This window comes from Salvelinus fontinalis, chromosome 2 (assembly GCF_029448725.1).
Source record: "Salvelinus fontinalis isolate EN_2023a chromosome 2, ASM2944872v1, whole genome shotgun sequence".
In the NCBI taxonomy this organism is placed as follows: Eukaryota; Metazoa; Chordata; class Actinopteri; order Salmoniformes; family Salmonidae; genus Salvelinus; species Salvelinus fontinalis.
In genome coordinates, this window is record NC_074666.1 from 40,013,590 (window position 1) to 40,036,816 (window position 23,227).

At 43.3% G+C, this 23,227-nt stretch overlaps 1 protein-coding gene across 2 annotated transcripts; it reads right to left on the reverse strand.

Moving 5' to 3' along the window:
* Positions 1-12,928: 12,928 nt before the first annotated feature.
* On the reverse strand, positions 12,929-22,154 carry ets2 (v-ets avian erythroblastosis virus E26 oncogene homolog 2). 2 transcript variants are annotated; one of them, XM_055874763.1, is made up of 10 exons: positions 21,917-22,154; positions 21,003-21,072; positions 19,440-19,560; positions 18,611-18,730; positions 18,063-18,263; positions 17,766-17,840; positions 17,371-17,574; positions 16,895-17,164; positions 16,616-16,734; positions 12,929-16,445 (listed from the first exon to the last, which is right to left on the reverse strand). In XM_055874763.1, the coding sequence occupies exons 2-10, from the start codon at positions 21,063-21,065 to the stop codon at positions 16,230-16,232; spliced, it is 1,389 nt and encodes a 462-aa protein (XP_055730738.1). In that variant the 5' UTR covers positions 21,066-21,072; positions 21,917-22,154; the 3' UTR covers positions 12,929-16,229. The 2 variants fall into 2 exon arrangements, with proteins under 2 accessions (XP_055730738.1, XP_055730745.1); XM_055874770.1 differs by having other exon boundaries at positions 21,913-22,154.
* Between the last annotated feature and the right edge of the window lie 1,073 nt (positions 22,155-23,227).

Below are 23,227 nucleotides of genomic sequence, written 5' to 3' on the forward strand. Positions count from 1 at the left end.
CTGTGCACATACCGAACAGGAGGAAACATAAACCCGCACGTCCTTAGCTAAAGTGGGCCACCAGTACTTCCCAGAAAGGCAGCGCACCGTCCGACCGATACCAGGATGACCAGAGGAGGGTGACGTATGAGCCCAACAGATCAAACGATCGCGGACATCAAACGGAACGTACACACGCCCAACTGGACAGTCAGGTGGAATGGGCTCTGAACGTGACGCCCGTTCGATGTCCGCGTCCACCTCCCATACCACCGGTGCCACCAGGCGAGAGGCTGGAATGAGGGGAGTGGGATCTGAGGACCTCTCCTCTGTATCATACAGCCGGGACAGTGCGTCTGCCTTAACGTTCTGGGAACCTGGTTTGTAGGAAAGGGTGAAATCAAAACGGGTGAAAAACATGGCCCACCTTGCCTGGCGAGGGTTCATTCTCCTCGCCGCCCGGATGTATTCCAGATTGCGGTGGTCAGTCCAAATGAGAAAAGGGTGTCTTGCCCCCTCAAGCCAATGTCTCCACGCTTTCAGAGCCATGACAACAGCCAGCAACTCCCGGTCCCCCACATCATAGTTTCGCTCCGCCGGGCTGAGCTTCTTCGAAAAGAATGCACAGGGGCGGAGTTTTAGTGGCGTACCCGAGCGCTGAGACAGCACAGCCCCTATCCCCGCCTCGGACGCGTCCACCTCAACTATGAATGCTAAGGAAGGATCAGGATGCGCCAGCACGGGAGCTGCGGTAAACAGAGCCTTCAGGTGACCAAACGCCCTGTCCGCCCCAGCCGTCCACTGCAGTCGCACCGGTCCTCCCTTCAGCAGTGAGGTAATGGGAGCCGCTACCTGACCAAAACCCCGGATAAATCTCCGGTAGTAGTTGGCAAACCCTAAAAACCGCTGCACTTCCTTTACCGTGGTTGGAGTCGGCCAATTACGCACGGCTGAAATGCGGTCATTCTCCATCTCTACCCCTGACGCAGAAAAGCGGTACCCTAGGAAGGAGATGGACTGTTGGAAGAACAGACATTTCTCAGCCTTGACATACAGGTCATGCTCCAACAGTCGACCAAGCACCCTGCGCACTAGGGACACATGCTCGGCGCGTGTAGCGGAGTATATCAGAATGTCATCGATATACACCACTACACCCTGCCCGTGCAGGTCCCTGAAAATCTCATCCACAAAGGATTGGAAGACTGATGGAGCATTCATTAACCCGTACGGCATGACTTGGTACTCATAATGCCCAGAAGTGGTGCTAAAAGCTGTCTTCCACTCATCTCCCTTCTTGATACGCACCAGGTTGTAAGCGCTCCTGAGGTCCAATTTTGTGAAGAAGCGCGCCCCGTGTAATGACTCGGTCATACTCGCTATAAGTGGTAGCGGGTAACTGTATTTTACTGTGATCTTATTTAATCCGCGATAATCAATACACGGGCGCAAACCTCCATCCTTCTTCTTCACAAAAAAGAAACTCGAGGAGACAGGTGAGATGGAAGGCCGAATGTATCCCTGTCCCAGAGATTCGGTGACATATGTCTCCATAGCCACCGTCTCCTCCTGTGACAGTGGATACACGTGACTCCTGGGAAGTTTAGCGTCTACCAAGAGATCTATCACACAATCCCCCGGTCGATGGGGTGGTAATTGAGTCGCCTTCTTTTTACAGAAGGCGAGTGCCAAATCGGCATATTCGGGAGGAATGTGCATAGTGGAAACCTGGTTTGGACTTTCCACCGTAGTAGCACCTAAGGAAACACCTACACACCTCCCTGAACACTGACAGGACCATCCCTTGAGAGCCCTCTGTTGCCATGAAATAATCGGATCATGAGAGGCCAACCAGGGAAGACCCAACACAACAGGAAACGCAGGAGAGTCAATCAGAAAGAGACAAATTCTTTCCTCGTGATCCCCCCGCGTTCTCATAACGATGGGCACTGTGACCTCCCCAACCAGCCCCGACCCCAAAGGACGACTATCTAAGGCATGTACAGGGAAGGGAACATCAACTGGAATAATAGGGATCCCTAAGCTATGAGCCAAAGAGCGGTCAATAAAATTCCCAGCTGCGCCTGAATCTACTAGCGCCTTATGCTGGGAATGTGGGGAAAACCCAGGAAATTCTATAGATAACCACATGAGGTCAACAGAAGGCTCTGGGTGAGTTATGTGCCTACTCACCTGAGACGACCCACCAGTGCTCCGCCTGCTACCTCGACTCCCAGGAGAAACACCCCAGCACCGGACAGCAGTGTGCCCTCTACGTCACAGTTGGTACATGGAGTGGTTCCCCCTCCGGTCTCCCTCCTAGAAACCCCTCCCAACTCCATAGGGGTTGGATCCAAGGAGCTGTGTTCTGGAATGGGCGGACCCCGATCTAGACGCCCGCGGGAAGCTAACAGGTTATCCAGCCGGATAGATAAATCTACCAGCTGGTCCAGGTTGAGAGTGGTGTCCCTGCAGGCTAGCTCCCTACGAACGTCCTCTCGTAGACTACACCTATAATGATCGATCAGGGCCCGCTCATTCCATCCCGCACCAGCGGCCAGAGTACGGAAGTCCAAAGCGAAATCTTGGGCGCTCCTCATCCCCTGCCTGAGATGAAACAATCGCTCTCCCGCCGCTCTCCCTTCAGGTGGATGGTCAAACACTGCCCGGAAACGGCGAGAGAAGTCATCATAATCATCCAGAGTAGAACCCTCTCTTCCCCATATGGCGTTGGCCCACTCCAGGGCTTTACCAGTCAGACAGGAGATGAGAGCGCCCACCCTCTCGTGTCCTGACGGGGACGGATGAACAGATGCCAGGTATAACTCTAGCTGTAGAAGGAAACCCTGACACCCGGCCGCTGTTCCGTCATACGCTCCCGGAAGCGAGAGCCGAATTCCACTGGTTCCGACCAGTGGAGGGATGGATGGTGGTGTAGGTAGAGGTGCTGGTGTTGGTGCTGGGGTTGGTGCTGGGTTCTGATTACCCGGGAGACCTCCTCTCTCCCATCTATCCATAGTCTGCAGCACGCGATCCATGGCTGTCCCTAACCTATGCAACATAGTTGCGTGCTGTTGCACCTGCTCCTCTACTGGGAGAGAAGGGCTGGCTGCGCCTGCTGACTCCATTTGAAATTGGTCCGTGATTCTGTCAGGGTTGTGTGAGGAGAATGTTTGGAGTCAAACGCAGGAAGCAGGTCTGAGCGAAAACCACAGAGTCTTTACTCAAAATATGTGCACAATTCCATACAATGGAAAGAAACAAATACGAACACGTATCGACATCAACACCTAACGTACAAACAATCACGGACAAACATCAATGAAAGACAGAGTGGTTAAATAGGGAACATGATGGAAGGAATTGATACCAGGTGTGTACAATACAGACAAAACAAAACGAAACTGAAAAATAGATCGATGGTGACTAGAAGGCCGGCGACGTCGACCGCCGAACACCACCCGAACAAGGAGAAGGGCCGACCTCGGCGGAAGTCGTGACACTTTGAGGTTGTTTGGGTTTTTCCCTTTCATCTCTGTTCCACACACTACAATACATTTGCTTTTGTCCTTTCCAGCAATTGACTTTTGCAACCGACCACTGCTGGTGTTGGGTTTACTGCCTCTACTGTACACACCTACTGTATGATCTGCGCTCGCTCTCTGATTTCTTCCTTGTCAGCTACTGATAGCTAGCAATCATCTACTGGCAGCATTTACTTCCCAGATTCAGAAGCTCGACCCCCCCCCCCCCCCCAAAAAAAAACCTACAATTAAACATAATTTATGATGGTTTTATTTTATTTTAGTTAGTTTTGAAGTCAAAGATAATAGTTTCAGTATAGTTTTAGTTTTTGAAATGTTTTTCTTAGTTTTATGTCAGTTCACTAAATAGTTATTCCAATTTTAATTAAATTTAAATTTAAATTTCGATTACTATAATAACCTTGGTGTGTGTGTGTGTGTGTGTGTGTGTGTGTGTGTGTGTGTGTGTGTGTGTGTGTGTGTGTGTGTGTGTGTGTGTGTGTGTGTGTGTGAGAGAGAGAGAGAGAGAGAGAGAGTGAGCACTTTTTTTGTCTCACTAACTAGCATATTATGTCTGCCATATCATAACATGTTTTGCATGAGAATTGTAGCTATGTGTAGTGAAAGTGATTAACTATCCTACTGTACAGTAATGCACCTGTCATTGCATGGTATGTGTGTTCACATAATTATCTGTCTGTTATATCTCCCTGAGGCAATAACACAGTTAGTGAGTAAACCTCTGACAATTCCATATGCTCATTGTAGGTGGGCCAACTCATTGGGTCAATGTTTCCTAAGAATCCAGTTTCAAAGATAGCAGAGGTTAATCAAGTGTTCATTGTTACTATTGTCACAGACCTGCATAATCAGTTGTGCTGCCCATTGACGGTAACACTCAAGATATGAACAGGAGTTTCCAGGAAAAGGCCATTAAATCCTTCTGTGACTGGTTTTAATTTACAATGTGGTGGAAAGGGGTAGGCTGACTTCTTTGTAGTGTATCTGAGACCTTTGTACAATGTGATCTAACACTGTTCTACAATAATACCATTATATTCTACAGAGGGTTATGGTATTGTTGTAGCAACTTATAATCATATTTTTTATATAGTATAAGAAAAGGGACAAACATCATTTTTGTATGTAGCACATTAGATAGGGAGCTACTAAGTTCATAATATGATACAGATATATTTAAGTTATATAACTGAGATAAATAACATGCCTCAAGGCACCATCTGATTTATCATTATTTATAAAGAAAGACTCACGGCGGTGGGCTAGATTTTGTTTCCTAAGCGCCATTTTGTCTTTTCAGTTGTGGGGGAGGTGTTTTCTCTCCCACACAGATTGCCAGTGAAGGCAGATGGAGATGTTAACCTTTATTGCTAACATACACTCAGTAATGCTACTGTGCGCTGCCATCCTTACTGTATGGGCCAGTGTGGAGACAGGACTGTAATGTATGTGTGTCTGTGGAAGTGGGAAGGTCTGTTACTGTGTGACTAAACTCAATCTGTGAGGTCCAATAACTTTTACGGTGCTCCCCAAGGTTCAGTATTTAAGTCCACTTCAATTCCATTTACATTCATTGCTGAGTTGTTTTTGAACACTGGAACAATGTTTTTTGTAGAAATGAAACATCAAATATCCAACTATAAACTCCAGCCCTATTGGTCTGAATGAATGTAATGTAATTTTGAAGCTGCAACATGAAAGTGAGACATTATTATTAAAGGTGTCACGCCCTGACCTTAGAGATCCTTATTATTCTCTATGTTTGGTTAGGTCAGGGTGTGACTCGGGTGGGAAATTCTATGTCTTCTGTTTCTTTGTTTTTGGCCGAGTGTGGTTGCAACTGTCTATCGTTGTCTCTGATTGGGGATCATACTTAGGCAGCCCCTTTTCCCACCATTAGGTTGTGGGATCTTGTTTTCTGTTTAGTTTCTGTACCCTGACAGAACTGTGCGCTTTCGTTTTTTGACTTTGTTATTTTGTTTGGTGTCATCAATAAAGTTACGATGTAAGCCTACCACGCTGCGCCTTGGTCTCCTTCTACCAACGAGAGTCGTAACAGAAGATCCCACCAAAAACGAACCAAGCAGCGTGGCCAGGAGGAGTGGACATGGGAGGAAATCCTGAATGGAGAAGGACCCTGGACGCGGGCCGGAGAGTATTGCCATCCAAGGGAGCAGTTGGAGGCAGCGAGAGCGGAACTGCGAAGATACGAGGAGTTAGGTCAACAACGGAAGCCCGAGAGGCAGCTCCACACGGGTGCGCATTCACAGCCCGGTGCGCTCTGTGCCAACTCCTCGCATTTGCCGTGCTAGAGTGGGCATTCAGCTAGGATGGATTGTGCCGGCTCAGCGGTCGTGGTCTCCAGTGTGTCTCCTCGGTCCAGGATATCCAGCTATGCCAGCTCCCCGCACTTGCTGTGCTACAGGGGGTATTCGGCCAGGACGCGTTGTGCCAGCTCTACGCTCCAGACCTACAGTGCGCCGCCACGGCCCAGTATATCCTGCGCCGGCTCTACGCACTATGCCACCAGTGCGCCTTCATAGCCCAGTGCGTCCTGAGCCAGCTCTCTACACTCACCGAGCTAAAGTGGGTATCCAGCCAGGACGCGTTGTGGCAGCTCCACGCACCAGGTTTCTAGTACGTCTCCTCAGTCCAGTGAGACCTGTTCCGGCTCCACGTACGAAGCCTCCAGTGATGATCCATGGCCCGAAGCCTCCAGTGATGATCCATGGCCCAAAGCCTCCAGTGATGATCCATGGCACGAAGCCTCCAGTGATGATCCATGGCACGAAGCCTCCAGTGATGATCCATGGCACGAAGCCTCCAGTGATGATCCATGGCCCGAAGCCTCCAGTGATGATCCATGGCACGAAGCCTCCAGTGATGATCCATGGCACGAAGCCTCCAGTGATGATCCATGGCCCGGAGCCTGCAGTGATGATCCATGGCACAAAGCCTGCAGTGATGATCCAGGGAAAGGAGCCTCCAGCGACGGTCCCCAGTCCGGAGCCTGCAGCGACGGTCTCCAGTCCGGAGCCTTCAGCGACGGTCCCCAGTCCGAGCCTCCAGCGACGGTCCCCAGTCCGGAGCTTCCAGCGACGGTCCCCAGTCCGGAGCCTCCAGCGACGGTCCCCAGTCCGGAACCTGAAGTGACGATCTACGGTCCAGAGGCCCCGGCGACAATCCCTGCACCAGAGGCGCCACCGAAGTGGGGGGAGCCTCAAGCGGAGCGGGGTCTGCGTCCCGCACCGGAGCCTCCACCGAGAGTAGATTGCCCACCCGGACCCTCCCCTATCGGTTCAGGTTTGCGGCCGGAGTCCGCACCTTTGGGAGGGGGGGGGGGGGGTACTGTTACGCCCTGACCTTAGAGATCCGTATTATTCTCTATGTTTGGTTAGGTCAGGGTGTGACTCGGATGGGAAATTCTATGTCTTCTGTTGCTTTGGTTTTGGCCGAGTGTGGTTCCCAGTCAGAGGTCTATCGTTGTTTCTGATTTGGGATCATACTTAGGCAGCCCTTTTTCCCACCTTTAGGTTGTGTGATCTTGTTTTCTGTTTAGTTTCTGTAGCCTGACAGAACTGTGCGCTTTCGTTTTTTGACTTTGTTATTTTGTTTGGTGTCATCAATAAAGTTACGATGTACGCCTACCACGCTGCGCCTTGGTCTCCTTCTACCAACGAGAGTCGTAACAAAAGGTGATTGGTTTGGATAAACCCCGCTCAGTTCTATTTGCTATCTATCATACCTTGCATCAAAATAAACAAGTGTCTTTGACGAAAACTCTGTCTGACAACCTGTTAATTTTGACAGGCACTTGGAGGTTGACTCTCATAGACACCCACTTCCAGTTTGTTTACATAGCAACAAAAAGAGACAATGATACCTATATTGTGATTCATTTTAAAATGTTCTTAGTGAACTCAGGGATACATGTAAATGAAGCCAACAAGAGTGTTGGTTTAATGGCTGATTTGTGTGACCTCTCCCAAATTCTATGTTATTCGCTTAAAGCCATTTGCAATCTGAATTTTCATATTTACTATGGAAAAAATTAAGTAATTCATAATATTAATCATACGTTACTGAAATAGTCATCTTACTGTTTTCTTTCAACTTTACACATCCACAATTTCACTATAGACCAAGTTAAATGACCATAGCGTTGTCTAACAGGTCGCCCGTATCCAGTAAGACTAAGGTATGATCCATAGAAATTAATTTAAATAGAATCTTGTTTTTCTATCAACAGTATATCTATAGGCTATCTACTTGAAGATGTATTCATAGCCGCAGGCTTCAGTCACAGTTGACAGTTCTCTATCTGAGCATGAATCACATAACAGAGGGTGAAGCAGCAGTTGCTTCAGCAATTGCCTGTAGATGACAGACTTCTACTCCTTCAAACCATATATACTGCTAGTTCTTCCACACACTCATTCATAAGAAACCATGTTCTGTACACTTCAGTGTTGTCCTTCACTGTAGAACAGCATGTTCCTCAAGGGGCCGATTCAGACCCAGGTTAAGCGTGCGTAAATGGAACTTAATTGCCTTTTTATGGACTTTTCTCTCTATGTGTATTCTGACCCTCAACTTAAGCATGAGAATAGCATGCTATTCACCTGCTATTTGTTTGAGGTGGAGATCTGTGCCGGAGGTGTGTCTACAGATATGCCATGTTCTGACCTTGACTTAATTCCCATTAAATTCCCCCACCTTTAAAAGTGAGGAAACCATGAATAAGGTCAAGTGAAAAAATATTAAATATTAAAAATAGCATTCCCCATACACTGTCATTTATAAATTCATAAGAGCTATTAAAAATAGCTAGGTAAAGAAGTAATCCATTTGGAGAAGTGAATTCTCCAAACCCCCTCAGGGTTGCGTGCTTAGTCCCCTCTTGTACGTCCTGTTCACCCACGACTGCATGGCCGCGCACGATTTCAACACAATCATTAAGTTTGCAGACACCATGACGCTGATAGGCCTGATCACTGAAGACGATGAGACAGCTTATTGGGAGGAGATCAGAGACCTGGCAGTGTGGTACCAGAACAATAACCTCTCCATCAACATCAGCAAGACAAAAGGAGCTGATTGTGAACAACAGGAAAAGGAGGGCCGAGCACACCCCCATTCACATCGGCGGGGCTGTAGTGGAGCAGGTCGAGAGCTTCAAGTTCCTCGGTGTTCACATCACTAAGGACCTATCATGGTCCAAACACACCAACACAGCCGTGAAGAGGGCACGACAATGCCTCTTCCCCCTCAGGAGACTGAAAAGATTTGGCATGGGCCCTCAGATCCTCAAAAAGTTATACAGCTGCACCACTGAGCATCTTGACTGGCTGCATCACCGCTTGGTATGGTAACTGCTTGGTATCTGACCATAAGGCGCTACAGAGGGTAGTGCGTGCAGCCCAGTACATCACCCGGGCTGAGCTCCCTGCCATCCAGGACCTCTATACCAGGCGGTGTCAGAGAAAGGCCATAAAAATTGTCAAAGACTACAGCCACTCAAGTTATAGACTGTTCTCTCTGCTACCGCACGGCAACTGGTACAGGATCGAAAAGGCCAAAAGGCTCATGAACAGCTTCTACCCCCAAGCCATAAGACTGCTGAACAGTTAATCAAATGGCTACCCAGACTGTTTGCATTGACCCCCTTTTTTTTGCAATGACTCTATGCACACTCATTGGACTCACATGTACTACACTGACACACACACACACGCACGCACGCACGCACGCATGCACACACACACACACCCACACACACACACATATATATAAACATACTTTCACATACTTTCACACTCTTTCACACACTTTACATACGCTGCTATTACTCTGTTTATTACCTCAATTACCTCAACTACTTTATATCCCTGCACATTGAGTCGGTACCGGTACTCCTTGTATATAGCCTCCTTATTATTGTTTAGTGTTACGATTTTTAATATTTTTTTGGCACATTTTTTTGGCACATTTTTCTTACTTTTTAACTCTACATTGTTGTGAAAGGGCTCGTAAGCATTTCACGGTAAAATCTACACCTGCTGTATTTGGCGCATGACAACTAATTTGATTTGATTTGATTGTAAATACACATAGCAATTTTGGGGGGGGGGATTTTTCCACTTTGATTCTTGGAGACAAATGTGAAACCAGGCAAACTGAAAATCACATCAACATGACATGTATTGTGGCCCCTTTTCCACAGTGAAGTAGGCTATAAATAGCTGTGCCGTTATTCAGAACTTTTATTACGTGCCTTCATCATTTTAGTGTGTGAAATTTGGAGCCCCAAGCTATAAGCTTCTGTAGGGCTAAACCTGTAGAGTTGATGTATGCGCTTTAGAATGTTTTAATTGTATACCCAGGCTTTTCTCCATTTTATTTAAAAATTAGATTTAAAAAAAATATTAGCCACTATTGGGAGCCATTGTCAGTAGCTAATACCCACATACATTTATAACTGTCACTTTAGTGTTAGTTTTCTGCCATTTGTAGCTTACATTTTGCATCATTCTATTCCATTCTGTGTACCTTTATTTACACTGTCATGTCTGTGTAGTTGTTCTTGAGGGTCGCTAGTTATTAGATCATATTAATCTAACGTTGTGCAATAATTTGGTACATGTAGCCTATTTGAATCATTATGGAACACAGACCACATGTAGTAAGTTAAACCTGGAGCCTGGCGCACGGTTCATGACGACTGGACCGTTGTCATAAAGTTCCATGATTAGTGAGGATTAGGGTAGATTTATAACTATTGTTCAACGCTTAGGCCTAATGTACACTTTTTTCCACCTTCCAATATTTCATGGATTAACCTTAAATATGACAACTTTCAAAATGAATTTAAACACTGTATTTTTGAGTCATCAATATATTTTGTGCGTTAAGGCTCTGCAAGCCAGTTTTTTCCAAACCTTAAAATATGCATATTTTTAAATCTACCAGTTGGTGCTGAAACGGAGACAAATATGCATACTGTATATTTAGATGGCTTTCTTTCTATGATCCTTATATTCTGAACCCTTTCTCTCAATGTATTATAGTGTGTCTGATGACAAAATGTTTATAAAAGGTATACTATTTAAAGGCATGGCTTAAGATAAAAGTACTTAAAATCGTATTGAATGAAAACTCCACGAGAAATTCTGTTGGCCAACAAGTGGGAGGGTTTTCAGTGGTTTAATTAAATGTATACAGCATGCGCAATGAAACCACGCCTGCAAAGCCCGTTATGCACCTGCATAACAGTTATGGGAAGTATATAATAATAATCAATTAATTGCATTTTTTCATGCGATCAATTTCCAGTTTTAAACATGTACTTTTATTCTCTATGCTGTTATGCTGCCTGTGTCTTCAGCATGATCTATTTTACAGTATTTCGTTCAGAGCACTGGGAGTACGTCTCCGGAGCCAAAGGAGTGCATATTAAATCTCAGGTCAAATGAACAACAAAATGAAAGAGTAACTCAGAAAAACAAATCATGAGTCAGTAAAAAGAGTTGTTAAAAAATAATGAATCCTTTACGAACTGCACATCACTACTGCACAAGGTAAGTCTGAATACCAACTACTGAGAAGTGCATAGGAAAAGTGTTCATTTCCTAAGTCGGAATCGGCACCCAAAAGAAAAGTGCCTTTTACTGGCACACAATGCAGAGAGACAGTCATGTGCTCTCTTCATTCAGTAGATCAACACAATAGCTGCACCATGTTTGGTTAAGGTTGGGTGTGGATACACTTGAGTTGGATCTTGTTTGCACCTGTCACATGGGAGCCACCTCCAGACTGGCTATATGCCCGCAGGTTAGGTTACTGCTACCAGTAAACACTGATGTGTTTATTTTTCTTATTAGTCAGCTATCTTCTACCAATATTATTTGTAAGACCATAATAGGCGGGAGAGTTTGGGAAAATGTTGAGAATAGTATTGTAATTCATGTGGCATGTATTCTGTTAACAAGACCAAAATCATAAGAGGTATGATAATTCAAGCCAATGTACATTTATTTACTGACCTTCACGATTGTTACCACTGTATGGTTTCTGAAATGGCCTTTAAATGTAACTTTATTTCTGAGTTTGTGAATGTATGAGAAGTGAGTCAAGGGCAATCTTAGTGGGAGCAAAACGTAGTGTACAGGCAATTTGGAGCTGGATCAACTATGTATGTATTAGGCAATGGCATTTGCATTTAGGGACATGCCTATAATGTTCATGAGATCACACTAACTTGTGGTTTGTGTATTCCAAAGTTGAGCAATAGAGGTTATTAAATACTCACATAACTCATTGTTCTCATAGCATTGACAGTAAACCATGCCCATATATGTGCGCGCGCACCCACACACACACACACACACACACACACACACACACACACACACACACACACACACACACACACACACACACACACACACACACACACACACACACACACATACACACACCCACACACACACACTTTATTGCAGAGGCTGTACTGTGGCCGATGTTGACACACACACACACACACACTCACGTGCGCTTTATTGTGGAGGCAGATGTTGACAGTTAGCCTTTGAGTTGTGTAGGTGAATACCCATGACTAGGTATAGGCCTTGTGTAGGCACAGCTGTAGGAGGCTAGCTGGGCTGTGTGCGTAGAGTGTTAAACTGCTTGTGTACAGAGCTGGGACCTGGGGGCTGTCTAGACATGATATCAGATATGTGAGAGGTCTCCCTACATGCTCTCACAAGGAAAGAGGCACCACATCTCACTTGCATGTTCTCTCACTTACAGGATGGGGGGTAAGTGATGTGTGAAGATGTCAGGGAAGGTGGTAGAGTCTTTTCCAGAGTTTCTGATTGATTAATGAATGTAACTAGAGTTTCACATTATTATTTCACGTTTCGAATAGTGAAAATGGGAACTTCCCCTTCTTCAACCAAGTAGTGTACTAGCTACCTACAATTGTTTTTTTTAATACTTTGAGTAATTGCATTTTAATCTTTGAATATAACATTCAAATGAAACTTCTGGACTTGAGCAGTGTTAGTATGCATACGTCTGTGTAATAAACTACCTTAGTAAATTAAATTGGAATTGTCCATTTTACGTGGGAGTTTTTGCATGGAGCAATCTGCTCAGATATGATGTAAAACAGGGTAGTGTGCATTGACACTAAACAAAGACAAAACTTGTACTTTGGCAAGTTCACTAAACTTCACTTCATTTTTGGTGTGACAGATTGTTATCCTATGAGGCTTAAGAAAGTATTTATTTGAATCAACTCAAATACATTTTGGTACTTAACTAAGTGTTCTTTCAAAACCTGGCCAATATAATTATCTACTACCCACTATAATTAGATATCAATTGTCAAAAAAAGCGTCATATAAAAATACAGCTTTTATTAAAATGTCATAAAGCCACAGAAAGACTGACAATGTAATTTAAGTAAAGTAATTATGATTAATAAGTTACACGGGTATATGGCCTGCCGATGACATGCACAGCTTAAGTTACAGCACACAGCATGTCGCACTGCCAATGATATATTCAGAGCTCAGATGTTGTAACAAGACCGAAATTCGATTAGAACATTTTGTTTTACGATAACCCTGTTGCTTCACATGTCAGTTCAAAATGTTCTATATTGTTAATAATTCAACAACAGAATTCTTAAATTGATCTTAATTTTTCATTGTGTTATACAATATCAATCAATAGAAGAAGAGGTCAAAAATTATTCAGAGAACATATACACAACCCTTTTGTTTGAGAAATAACATTGCGCACATGCCAAAATTTACTCCATCTTTGTGTGTCCGTCATCAGTACAACAACTTGAAAAAGGCTGCCTTATTATCTTCAGTGAATATACAAGTACAAGTCCAATGTTGTCAAATATAAAAACAAAATACAAATATAGTTTAGAATAAACCATATACAGTGCCTTCAGAAAGTATTCACACCCCAGTGATTACAAGCATACCCATAATATGACGCAGCCACCACCATGCTTGAAAATATGGAGAGTGGTACTCAGTAATGTGTTGTTTTGGATTTGCCCCAAATATAACACGCTGTATCCAGGGCAAAAAGTTAATTGCTTTGCCACATTTTTTGCAGTATTACATCAGTGCCTTGTTGCAAACAGGATGCATGTTTTGGGAATATTTGTATTCTGTACATGCTTTCTTCTTTTTCCTTCAATTACGTTAGTATTGTGGAGTAACTACAATGTTGTTGATCCATCCTCAGTTTTCTCCTACCACAGCCATTAAACTCTGTAACTGTTTTAAAGTCACCATTGGCCTCATTGTGAAATTCCTAAGCAGTTTCCTTTTACTCCGGCAACTGAGTTAGGAAGGATGCCTGTATCTTTGTAGTGACTGGGTGTATTGATACACCATCCAACATGTAATTAATAACTTCACCATGCTCTGCTTTTTTACCGATCTACAAATAGGTAGAGGTAGTCATTTAAAAATTGTGTTAAACACTATTATTGCACACAGAGTGAGTCCATGCAACTTATTATGTAAGAACATTTTTAATCCTAAACTTATTTAGGCTTGTAATAACAAAGGGGTTGAATACTTATTGACTCAAGACATTTCAGCTTTTACATTGTTATTAATTTGTAAATGTTTTGAAAAAAAAAATCATTGAACTTTGACAATATTGGGTATTGGGTGTAGGCCAGTGACAAACAAATCTCAATTTAATCTATTTTAAATTCAGGCTGTAATAACAAAATGTGGAAAAAGTCAAGGGGTGTGAATACTTTGAAGGCAGTGTACATGTCGCGTTGGCCCCAGAAAAAGAAATAAACAATAATCGAGGCACAAACAGATCCCTTGATAGACCTGCTACAAAACATATTTACGATAGCTGCTACACCATTACATTCAACCTTATATGCATATTCATAGAATATTTTTTATTTATTTAACTAGGCAAGTCAGTTAAGAACAAATTCTTATTTACAATGATGGCCTACCCCGGCCAAACCCAGATGACGCTGAGCCAATTGTGCGCCACCCTATGGGACTCCCAATCACGGCCGAATGTGATACAGCCTGGATTCAAACCAGCAACTGTAGTGACACCTCTTGCACTGAGATGCAGTGCCTTAGACCCGCTGCTCCATTCAGGAGCCCAAATAACAATTGTCCTTTTCGATAGAGTTAAAATGCAGTAGCCACAATGACTGGTATTCCAGTTGAGCTGCAAGCTGGTCAGCAGGACAATGCATTACGAAGCACAACAGTAAAGGCAAGCTTAGCTATTCCATAAAATCAAGAATACATTCTCCATCGAAACTCCTATTTAAGGCCAGGCACCATTTTTCATCTACCTATCAATTTTGAGATTTGTTGCTATTTTGGTCCTTTAATATTTTCAAAAAGTAAACATAAAATGTAAAAATTTCTATGAAAATGTATATTTTCTTTAGTTTCTCATCAACATTTTAATGAATTTCAAAAATGGACATACAGCAATCATTTCAAAGCTCACTACATTAAATTACACATGATTTAAAATCACATTTCATAGAGAATGTTACAAACTGGACTATATTTAGCTAGTAACTTACTCTGAAGAGATAGTGATTGTGTCTAAATAGGCATTTGGCATTTGGTAGTCTAAATTCAGTGTACTTGTCTTTAGCTGCCATTTCCCATAAATCAGACACTTCCCACACGCCAGCTTCAGAAGCATCTGCATTTACCACATTTTGTTTGGTTATCCTTAGATATATTCTCCAGACTTGCCCAGAGGGAATTGTTGATATGTTGTCAATTTTGTATTTTCGATAAAAAATAAATCAGGAAAATGCTCCAAGTGGATGTCTTCAGTATTTTACAGATATAATTTTTATTTTTTAATTATTTATCCACAACCTGCTCTGGACAAGTCCGGTACTGGAGTGTCTTAACAAAAGGAAACCAAAATATTTAAACTGACTTTATCCAGTGTCCAGAAAAATGGATTTGAGCGATATGGAAATATGAGATATTGAGATATTGCCTCGTTTGTATATTTTAATAAAATATTTTGGAATAATTGTAATACAAAAAAAGATTACATGTGTCTACATTCAACTGGTAAAAGTTGATTGTGAAAATTACCTCATGAGGGTGTGGTGCCTAACCTTATGGTGCTGGAGCCGCCACCTCAAAAGCATTCTCATTTGGTAACCCCAAGATCATTCACAGTATGTTAAAATGTCCACTATTCAGACTCTGTAAACACCACACTTGCTGAGTATCAGGCTTGAATGAAAAAATCTGCTATGTTACATTGATCGCAATTATCATCTGTGCAATCGACAGCTTTCCACTTTGCAGATGGATACAGAGCTGATCCATTACAATTTGCACAACAACACTTTCACCCAGAGGGAACGCTTGATTTAAATACTGGCACCCCTCTCAACCAAAGCTTGCACAACAATGCACATTGATGGCACAAGAGCCAAGACAGGAGCGGCTGCTCCAAATTAGAGATGTTCGCTGCCTGTCCACGAGTGTAGCGACTGTCAGTGCACATCACTCAGTGCCACCTGTTTAATGACCAGAAATGACCTTCAGGTGGCCTGTACCATTAGCAACTTTTGCTAGGTTGGGGTAGTGAAGCCCCATTGACTCCATCTCCAACCCCTTCCTTTTCGATAAAACGGCAGTTGATTCAATCCTCAGTGTCAGGCTGGACCCCCAGCATGATGTGGAGCTCTTCGGCCGAGTAGCCCAGAAGGTTCTGCAGGTCGCAGACGAAGCGGTAGACGTAGCGTTTGCCCGAGGTCTTGTGGATTATGTTCTTGTCGTAATAGTATCGCAGGCCACGGCTCAGCTTCTCGTAATTCATCTTGGGTTTGTTCTTCCTGCGGCCCCAGCGTCTAGCCACCTGGGGGCAAGAGAGAATGATAAACACCAATGGAAAACAGAACTGTTTCATTCATATTGATGTCCTCTGATAGCTCTTGTGTTGAATACTTTTCTGGTCCTGTAAACCCTTGTGGCCATATCCTCCACAACCTGATATACACATATTGTATGAGGCCAATTGACACTCACCTCATCTGGGTCGGTGAGTTTGAACTCCCAGCCGTCTCCGGTCCAGCTGATGATGGCCTGACAACTCTTATCAGTCAGGAGCTCCAGCAGGAACTGCCACAGCTGGATAGGACCACTTCCTGTTGAGAGGAAAAAGAGGAGTCAGAAGGCGATCAAAAGGCATCGTTTGCTTATACTCAACTGCAGTGTACTGTTTTGAACTGGGGTTGACAGAAAGATGGATAGTATTCCATACAAGATGAGATGTGTTTGATTGTGTCACCGGGTTCATGAACTCACCAGTAAAGCCAGCCAGCACTGCAGCAGCTATGACAGGCTTTCCCAATTCCACAGGCTCGTTCCTCTCCTGGACGTAGTCCTTGAAGGACAGGCCCTGCTTCTCCAGACTCAGTGGGCTGCTGTTGTACTCTTCCTCAAAGCTGTCGTGGGACGGCACCCTCTGGTTGTCCGCCAGGGAGGATTGGCTGCCCCAGGAGTGCAGCTTGGACTCTGGCCCCTCGATGCTATCCACACTCTCCAATGAACATAAACTCTGGTCCTGGGACAAGACTGTGGATAAACAAAAAAGAAGAATGTTTAGTTCAGCTGAAACTGGATTAGGTTTAGGAACTATCCATGAAATCAAACATCTTTTGGGAATCGCATACGTGTTGCCTTGTTTTTTAGTTTTTTTCTCTAATGTGACTTTGATCGAAAATGAACACTAATTAACATTGATTTATAGCTTCTAGACAACAGTGGATTTTCCTACTCACAGGCTTTGGAGAGCTGCCCTGAGCCTGGGTTGCTCCTGACGTAGCTGATGTTGACCGTGCTCAGCTGGGGCTTGGAGAACATGGAGAACTCCTGATCTGGAGACAGCAGGGCGGTCTTGTCTGAGGTCTCAAACAGCTCTCTCAGCAGACTGTCGCTGTTGTCAGGCACCTGCAGGGCACACTGGGTCTCCTCCAGACTGAAGCCTGCAGAAAGAAGAGAAGAACAAACAAACGCCCACTTAGCTCATCTCATCACATCTACCTCAGAGACATCTCTGGACAGCTTAAGGCTTTTATTGTTCAAATGAAGCTGAAGCCAAACTGTTTTGTCTATCTGATGTTTAATTAGATTTGAAGCCTCTGGTGGTTAGTTTGTTTTTCTAATGGACACTCACCGCTAGAGCTCATCCAGTTAGTTACGGAGGGCACAACACTGCTGAGGCTTATGGATTCTTCTCTCTCTTGACACTCTGGAAGAAAACAATGGAGGACAAAAGTCAGGAACCATCAGAAATACTGTTATTTGATTTTAGCATGTATCTTTTAGCCAAAGGGTACAGTAATTCCACAGGACAAAAAAAAACACTTCCACCCTAATATAACATTTTGATAGGTGTCAGAAACCTACTCTTTCCGCCTTCTGCCTTCCACACAAACACCATCTGACTAAAAAGTTCCAATGCCATTGTTACCTTTCATCATCTGGTCCAGGTGCTCCCACAGAATGTCGCCCACAAAGTCTGGAGCCAGGTCCAGGAAGCTCTCCTTACCCAGGTCATACAGCTCCTGGCCGTTCATGTCAAACTTAAAGAAATGGACGTTGGCCAGGCTGAACTCACTGGCCGCCCAGTGCAGCCACTGCATCACATGCTGCTTGGTCCACTTACGAGGGTCTGCGAAAGAGAGAAAGTAAAAAGATATAAGGCTTAATATAATTTCAATTTACAAAACATTTCAGGCACAATTCCATGGACACCTCACCAAAATACACCAGTCTTCATCTTGATTTGACTTAACTAAGCTTACTTTTTAATGATTAAAGAAAACTCGAAAATGAGCCCAAAATGTCTTTGACCTCCAATCCAAATTGGGTAGAAAATTAGCAGGAAATACAGCAAGGAAACAAGCACAAAGTTAACTTAATATCATCCCTGTAATTAAAAAAAAATTGAATAGAAATTAAGAAAAAGGGAGGACAATAAGTGATAGAATGAGCAGGTGTAGAAGGTGACTGACTCACTGTTTGAGATGCCATAGCAGCGTTGGACCTTGGCGAAGCCACTGAAACTGTCCTTCAGGGCCTGACTCATCACTGCCTTACTGCACGGGGTCAACAGGGGAACAGAGCAGGGGCCCATGTCTGGAGAGAAAAAAACAAATGTTTGCTTACTCTATGAATCAACCTTTCTAGACCTTTCTTATGTAATAACATTGCTTTAACAGTGTCATAACATAGTTTAATGTTTCCACAGCACCCCTCTCCCGCACCCCTCCTCAACCCAACCCCCCCAAAATAATAAATAATAATAAAAAAAACTTTTGAGAACTAACACTCACGCTTGACTTTGCTACTTTATTGAGGAAAAATATATTTACTATGACTGTGATATGTGGTTGTTCCACCCAGCTATCTTAAGATCAATGTACTAACTGTAAGTCGTTCTGGATAAGAGTGTCTGCTAAATGCCCAAAAATAAATGTTAAAACATATATATTTAAATAGGGTTCAGGCAGACTAAAATGGCTAACTGCCATGGACCTGGATGGGAGTTTCACTTGCAACGTTTGGGTTATGGATAATTGTTAATCTCAAACTATGTAACCACAAATCAACACTTGTTTTTCTGTTAATCATTAATTAAAAATCATTTGTATGCCAGCAATCAGTTGATCTATATTGTTAACATTGTGACATAATGTCTGGCGAATAACTGACTAATAGTTATGAAGAGTTTGGTCTGACTTTGGGCTAGGGTGATTAGTTGGTATAGGTGTTATGAAAGTGACTGGTGTAAAGTAGGGCGCTAGAGTGATGTGGCACTCGTTGGTAGGGTGTGGTGGTGGCATACCGTGTGAGAAACAGTTGAGGCCAGAGGGCACCTCCTGAAGAGACTGGTCATCGTCTGAGGGGAGGAAGTATCCAGAGAACAGAGACATGGGATCTTCAAACAGGTCAAAGGCTGCCTGCCGCTGTAGAGGACAAACACATAGGAAAACAACACACTGTTAGTTAATAAAAAAAGACACAAATTGTTTTCTTTGTCCTGATAATTTGAGAAAGACCTATACTACTGTATGTCTACATAATTGGATAAATTAGGTGAGACAAGTATAGCCCTGTCCTGATGACCAACAGCTGATCACCCATAGATACTGTGAATCATTTAGGAAAAACTTAATTCACTTCTTCAAACAGAGTCTTATAAGATAACAGGGCAGGCAAAAGCAAAGAGAGAAAAAATACTTTATGTGGGCACTCCCTTTCAGCAGAACCAATCTGTCATCATTAGTCAAACACATCAGGTCTTTCATATTCTCCCAGCCAGGCTGGCTGTGAACCACTGGGAGAGGACGACCATATATGGTGTTCCTGTTCCGTAGCGTAGCAGATCTGGAAACTTCCCTTGAGGCAGCTGGCATCCGTTCAGCTCTGAGCAGTTCAGCTCTGAGGTTTCACACAAACAGCGTGGGCGGCTGCTTTGTGAGAAGAAAACAAACTCCACCCACTCCTCCCCCTCCATCAGCCTCTCTCCATTTTCCCTCTCTCTCATCCCTTCTTTAAATCAGGTTAGGGAAACCAGACTCTTCTTCACAATTTGATTAGCTAAGATGGAGCCCTTTTGAGACGAGCTCACTGTTTGAATCTACACTGTACCCATCTCAGCATTAGCCCTTTACAGATGCAGATGAGACTTCTAATGACGTTATACTACCAAGCCGCACATGAAACCTTAACAAATCACTAGGACATTGATAGTAGTGATGTACGCTAAAGTGGCATAGGTGCGCCTGTAAGTCTAATACTGTAAGGCACTTATGATTTTTTATTTTAAAAAATTGAGGGCTACCTCCCCACACTCGAGATGGAGAAACAAACGCCCATCTCCTTTGATCCATAAAGTGTTTAATGATTAGTCTATTCGTCCTTAGAAAAGGTAGGCTGGCACAAACAGGGCCCTCAAGGTCCTGAGAGCCCTAGTTGCCAAGGGGACGATTTTACTTTAGTGGCAGTAGAGAAGGTGGAAAAGACAGAGCCTCTCCTGCATCAGCTCCCCAATTATCCTCACGTTTAACATGTTTGGCTTTATCCTCTTTCCTTTCATCTCTTCGCTTATGGAGAAGGAAAATAGCAGCCACGAGTGTGCTGCGACACATGCAGGATTTGAAAATAAATCTCTGCTGACATTTGATCTTTGGAAATGTGCGTTCTTAACTAAGTAGCCTTGAGTAAAGGGTGGTCCAACTCCAGTCCTGGAGAGCAATTTGTTGTGCAGGCATTTGATCCAGCCTTGCATTATCAGTTGTGATACAGTAGTCCTATATGTACTATACACCACCATCTCCAGCATTACAATGTATGCAATTGTCCTACTCATCTACTGTATTAGTGGCACAGCCTTGTGAAGTCTCACCTTGAGGCTGGAGCGGTAGCAAGTCGACAGGGGGGCCACTTGGTCCATGCTGAGGTCACACATCAGAAATCTATAGGTCAATTCAACAGAAAAACTTTATGAGCAACACTAATACACATAAGTAATGACATCACACTGGATGGAAATTAGTATCATATCTTTCTCTGATGGTTGTAATACATTTTACTACAATGATATTTAATTCTATACAGCCTATAGATGAACTGTTCTCCTAAATAGTAACAACTGCAACAACTACATATTATATTACAATGTATTATTATATACTGAGCACATAATGGTTTAATAGAGCCTGAATTGTTAGACTATTAAATGATAATACATAATATGCATAAAGCCTGCACATTGAATTCAATAGTCTAATGGACATTGACACACTTATTCAAAGCAACCTGAACATATTGATATGGCTAGCTTGGGGAATTACTTACAGATGTAAAAAAAAATATATATATATCTACAATTTCACACACACCATCATTTCCATGACATCACAAATTGCTGAGACAGAAAAAGCGCATAATTCTCTCATCGGTCAAAAATGTAATGGTTCTCCGAAATGACTCGGCCCCTCGTCATAGGGCACCGTGGCTCCTCATATTAGATTAGCGGCCGCAAATTCAATAGTGTTTCCATTGACATATTCAATAATTCGTAAAGATTAATATCAGTGTTAAATTAATAATTACCTCAACATAAAGCATGGAATGATTTATCTTTGCGAATTCCACCCCCAAAAATGTTTTCGCAAATGTTATGCAGAACAAAAACAAACTATTAAGGAAAGCGGTATTAAGGAAAGCGGTATTGAGTCAAATGCCACATTGACAGATTGTCTGGGAATATATCAAAGAACTGGAGAAGAGAGACAAATAAGGGAACAACCTACCTACCTGTTGAATTGATCGGCGGCTTCTTAAAACAGCAACAGTGTAAATTACAATCCTTTTCGATATGGAAAAATGATCCTATTCAATATTGTATGTTCACAAGCCTTTTGTAGTCTACTTTCCAGATACAGTGGCTAGTGTAAAATGCAATCAAAACAATGCAGTCTTGTTTGTTCGTGTGTGTGTGTGTGACAAGTGTATCCAGTCAACGAGGAAGTGCAGCTCTTTTTGCTGTTGCTCATAGCGCGCTGTGTTGCTCATTCAGTGGGAGGAGCGAGCAGTAAACAAATGGCCAGTAGCAGTGCGTGGATAAAATCTCTCAAGCCAAGCCAGGGGGTGAAATACTTAAAACAAACTGTGTTGTGATAATTGCGTTGTTTGCTATAAAATGTTTCATATGCCTTGCCACCGTGATATAAGGGCCTAAGGCCAAAACAATAAGAAGACACAGTGGCAGAATACATTCAACCACACCTTTGTTTCATCACAAAACCGAAGAGTCCACAGAGCAAATTGCATGTAACAAACAGTTAGATGGCCTAACATGGTCAATCAAGTTAATGTTAAGGACAGTTTTGGACTAATAAACAACTATTGATTTATAAAACCAGAGAGTTACTGCAAATCCCAAAGAAAACATGAGCTGCATCCACTATTCCAGCACCATTTCAACTTCCAACATTTGAATATCACCAAATCACCTATGCTTAGTCTAATACAGTGACAACTAAAAGTATCCAAAAACAACTTAGTCCAATCAACATAAGCTAGATATTATGTGGCTGTCCATGGTTCTGATTTCTGTTTGTGTGTGTGTGTGTGTGTGTGTGTGTGTGTGTGTGTGTGTGTGTGTGTGTGTGTGTGTGTGTGTGTGTGTGTGTGTGTGTGTGTGTGTGTGTGTGCTTTTATTTCTTTCATCACATTCCCAGTGGGTCAGAAGTTTACATACACTCAATTAGTATTTGGTAGCATTGCCTTTAAATTGTTTAACTTGGGTCAAACGTTTCTGATAGCCTTCCACAAGCCTCCCACAATAAGTTGGGTGAATTTTGGCCCATTCCTCCTGACTGAACTGGTGTAACTCAGTCAAGTTTGTAGGCCTCCTTGCTCGCACACGCTTTTTCAGTTCTGCCCACAAATTTTCTATGGGATTGAGGTCAAGGCTTTGTGATGGCCACTCCAATTGTCACGACTTCCCCCGAAGTCGGTTCCTCTCCTTGTTCGGGCGGTGTTTGGCGGTCGACGTCACCGGTCTTCTAGCCATCGCCGATCCACCTTTCATTTTCCATTTGTTTTGTCTTGTTTTCCCACACA

Coding starts and splice junctions, on each gene's coding strand:
- ets2 (XM_055874763.1), bottom strand. CDS start 21,065: ATGTGTGACCTCAGCATGGACCAAGTGGCCCCCCTGTCGACTTGCTAC. Junction 17,575..17,765: donor TAACTGGATGAGCTCTAGCG/GTGAGTGTCCAT, acceptor TTCTTTCTGCAG/GCTTCAGTCTGGAGGAGACC. Junction 16,735..16,894: donor AGTGCTGGCTGGCTTTACTG/GTGAGTTCATGA, acceptor TCCTCTCAACAG/GAAGTGGTCCTATCCAGCTG.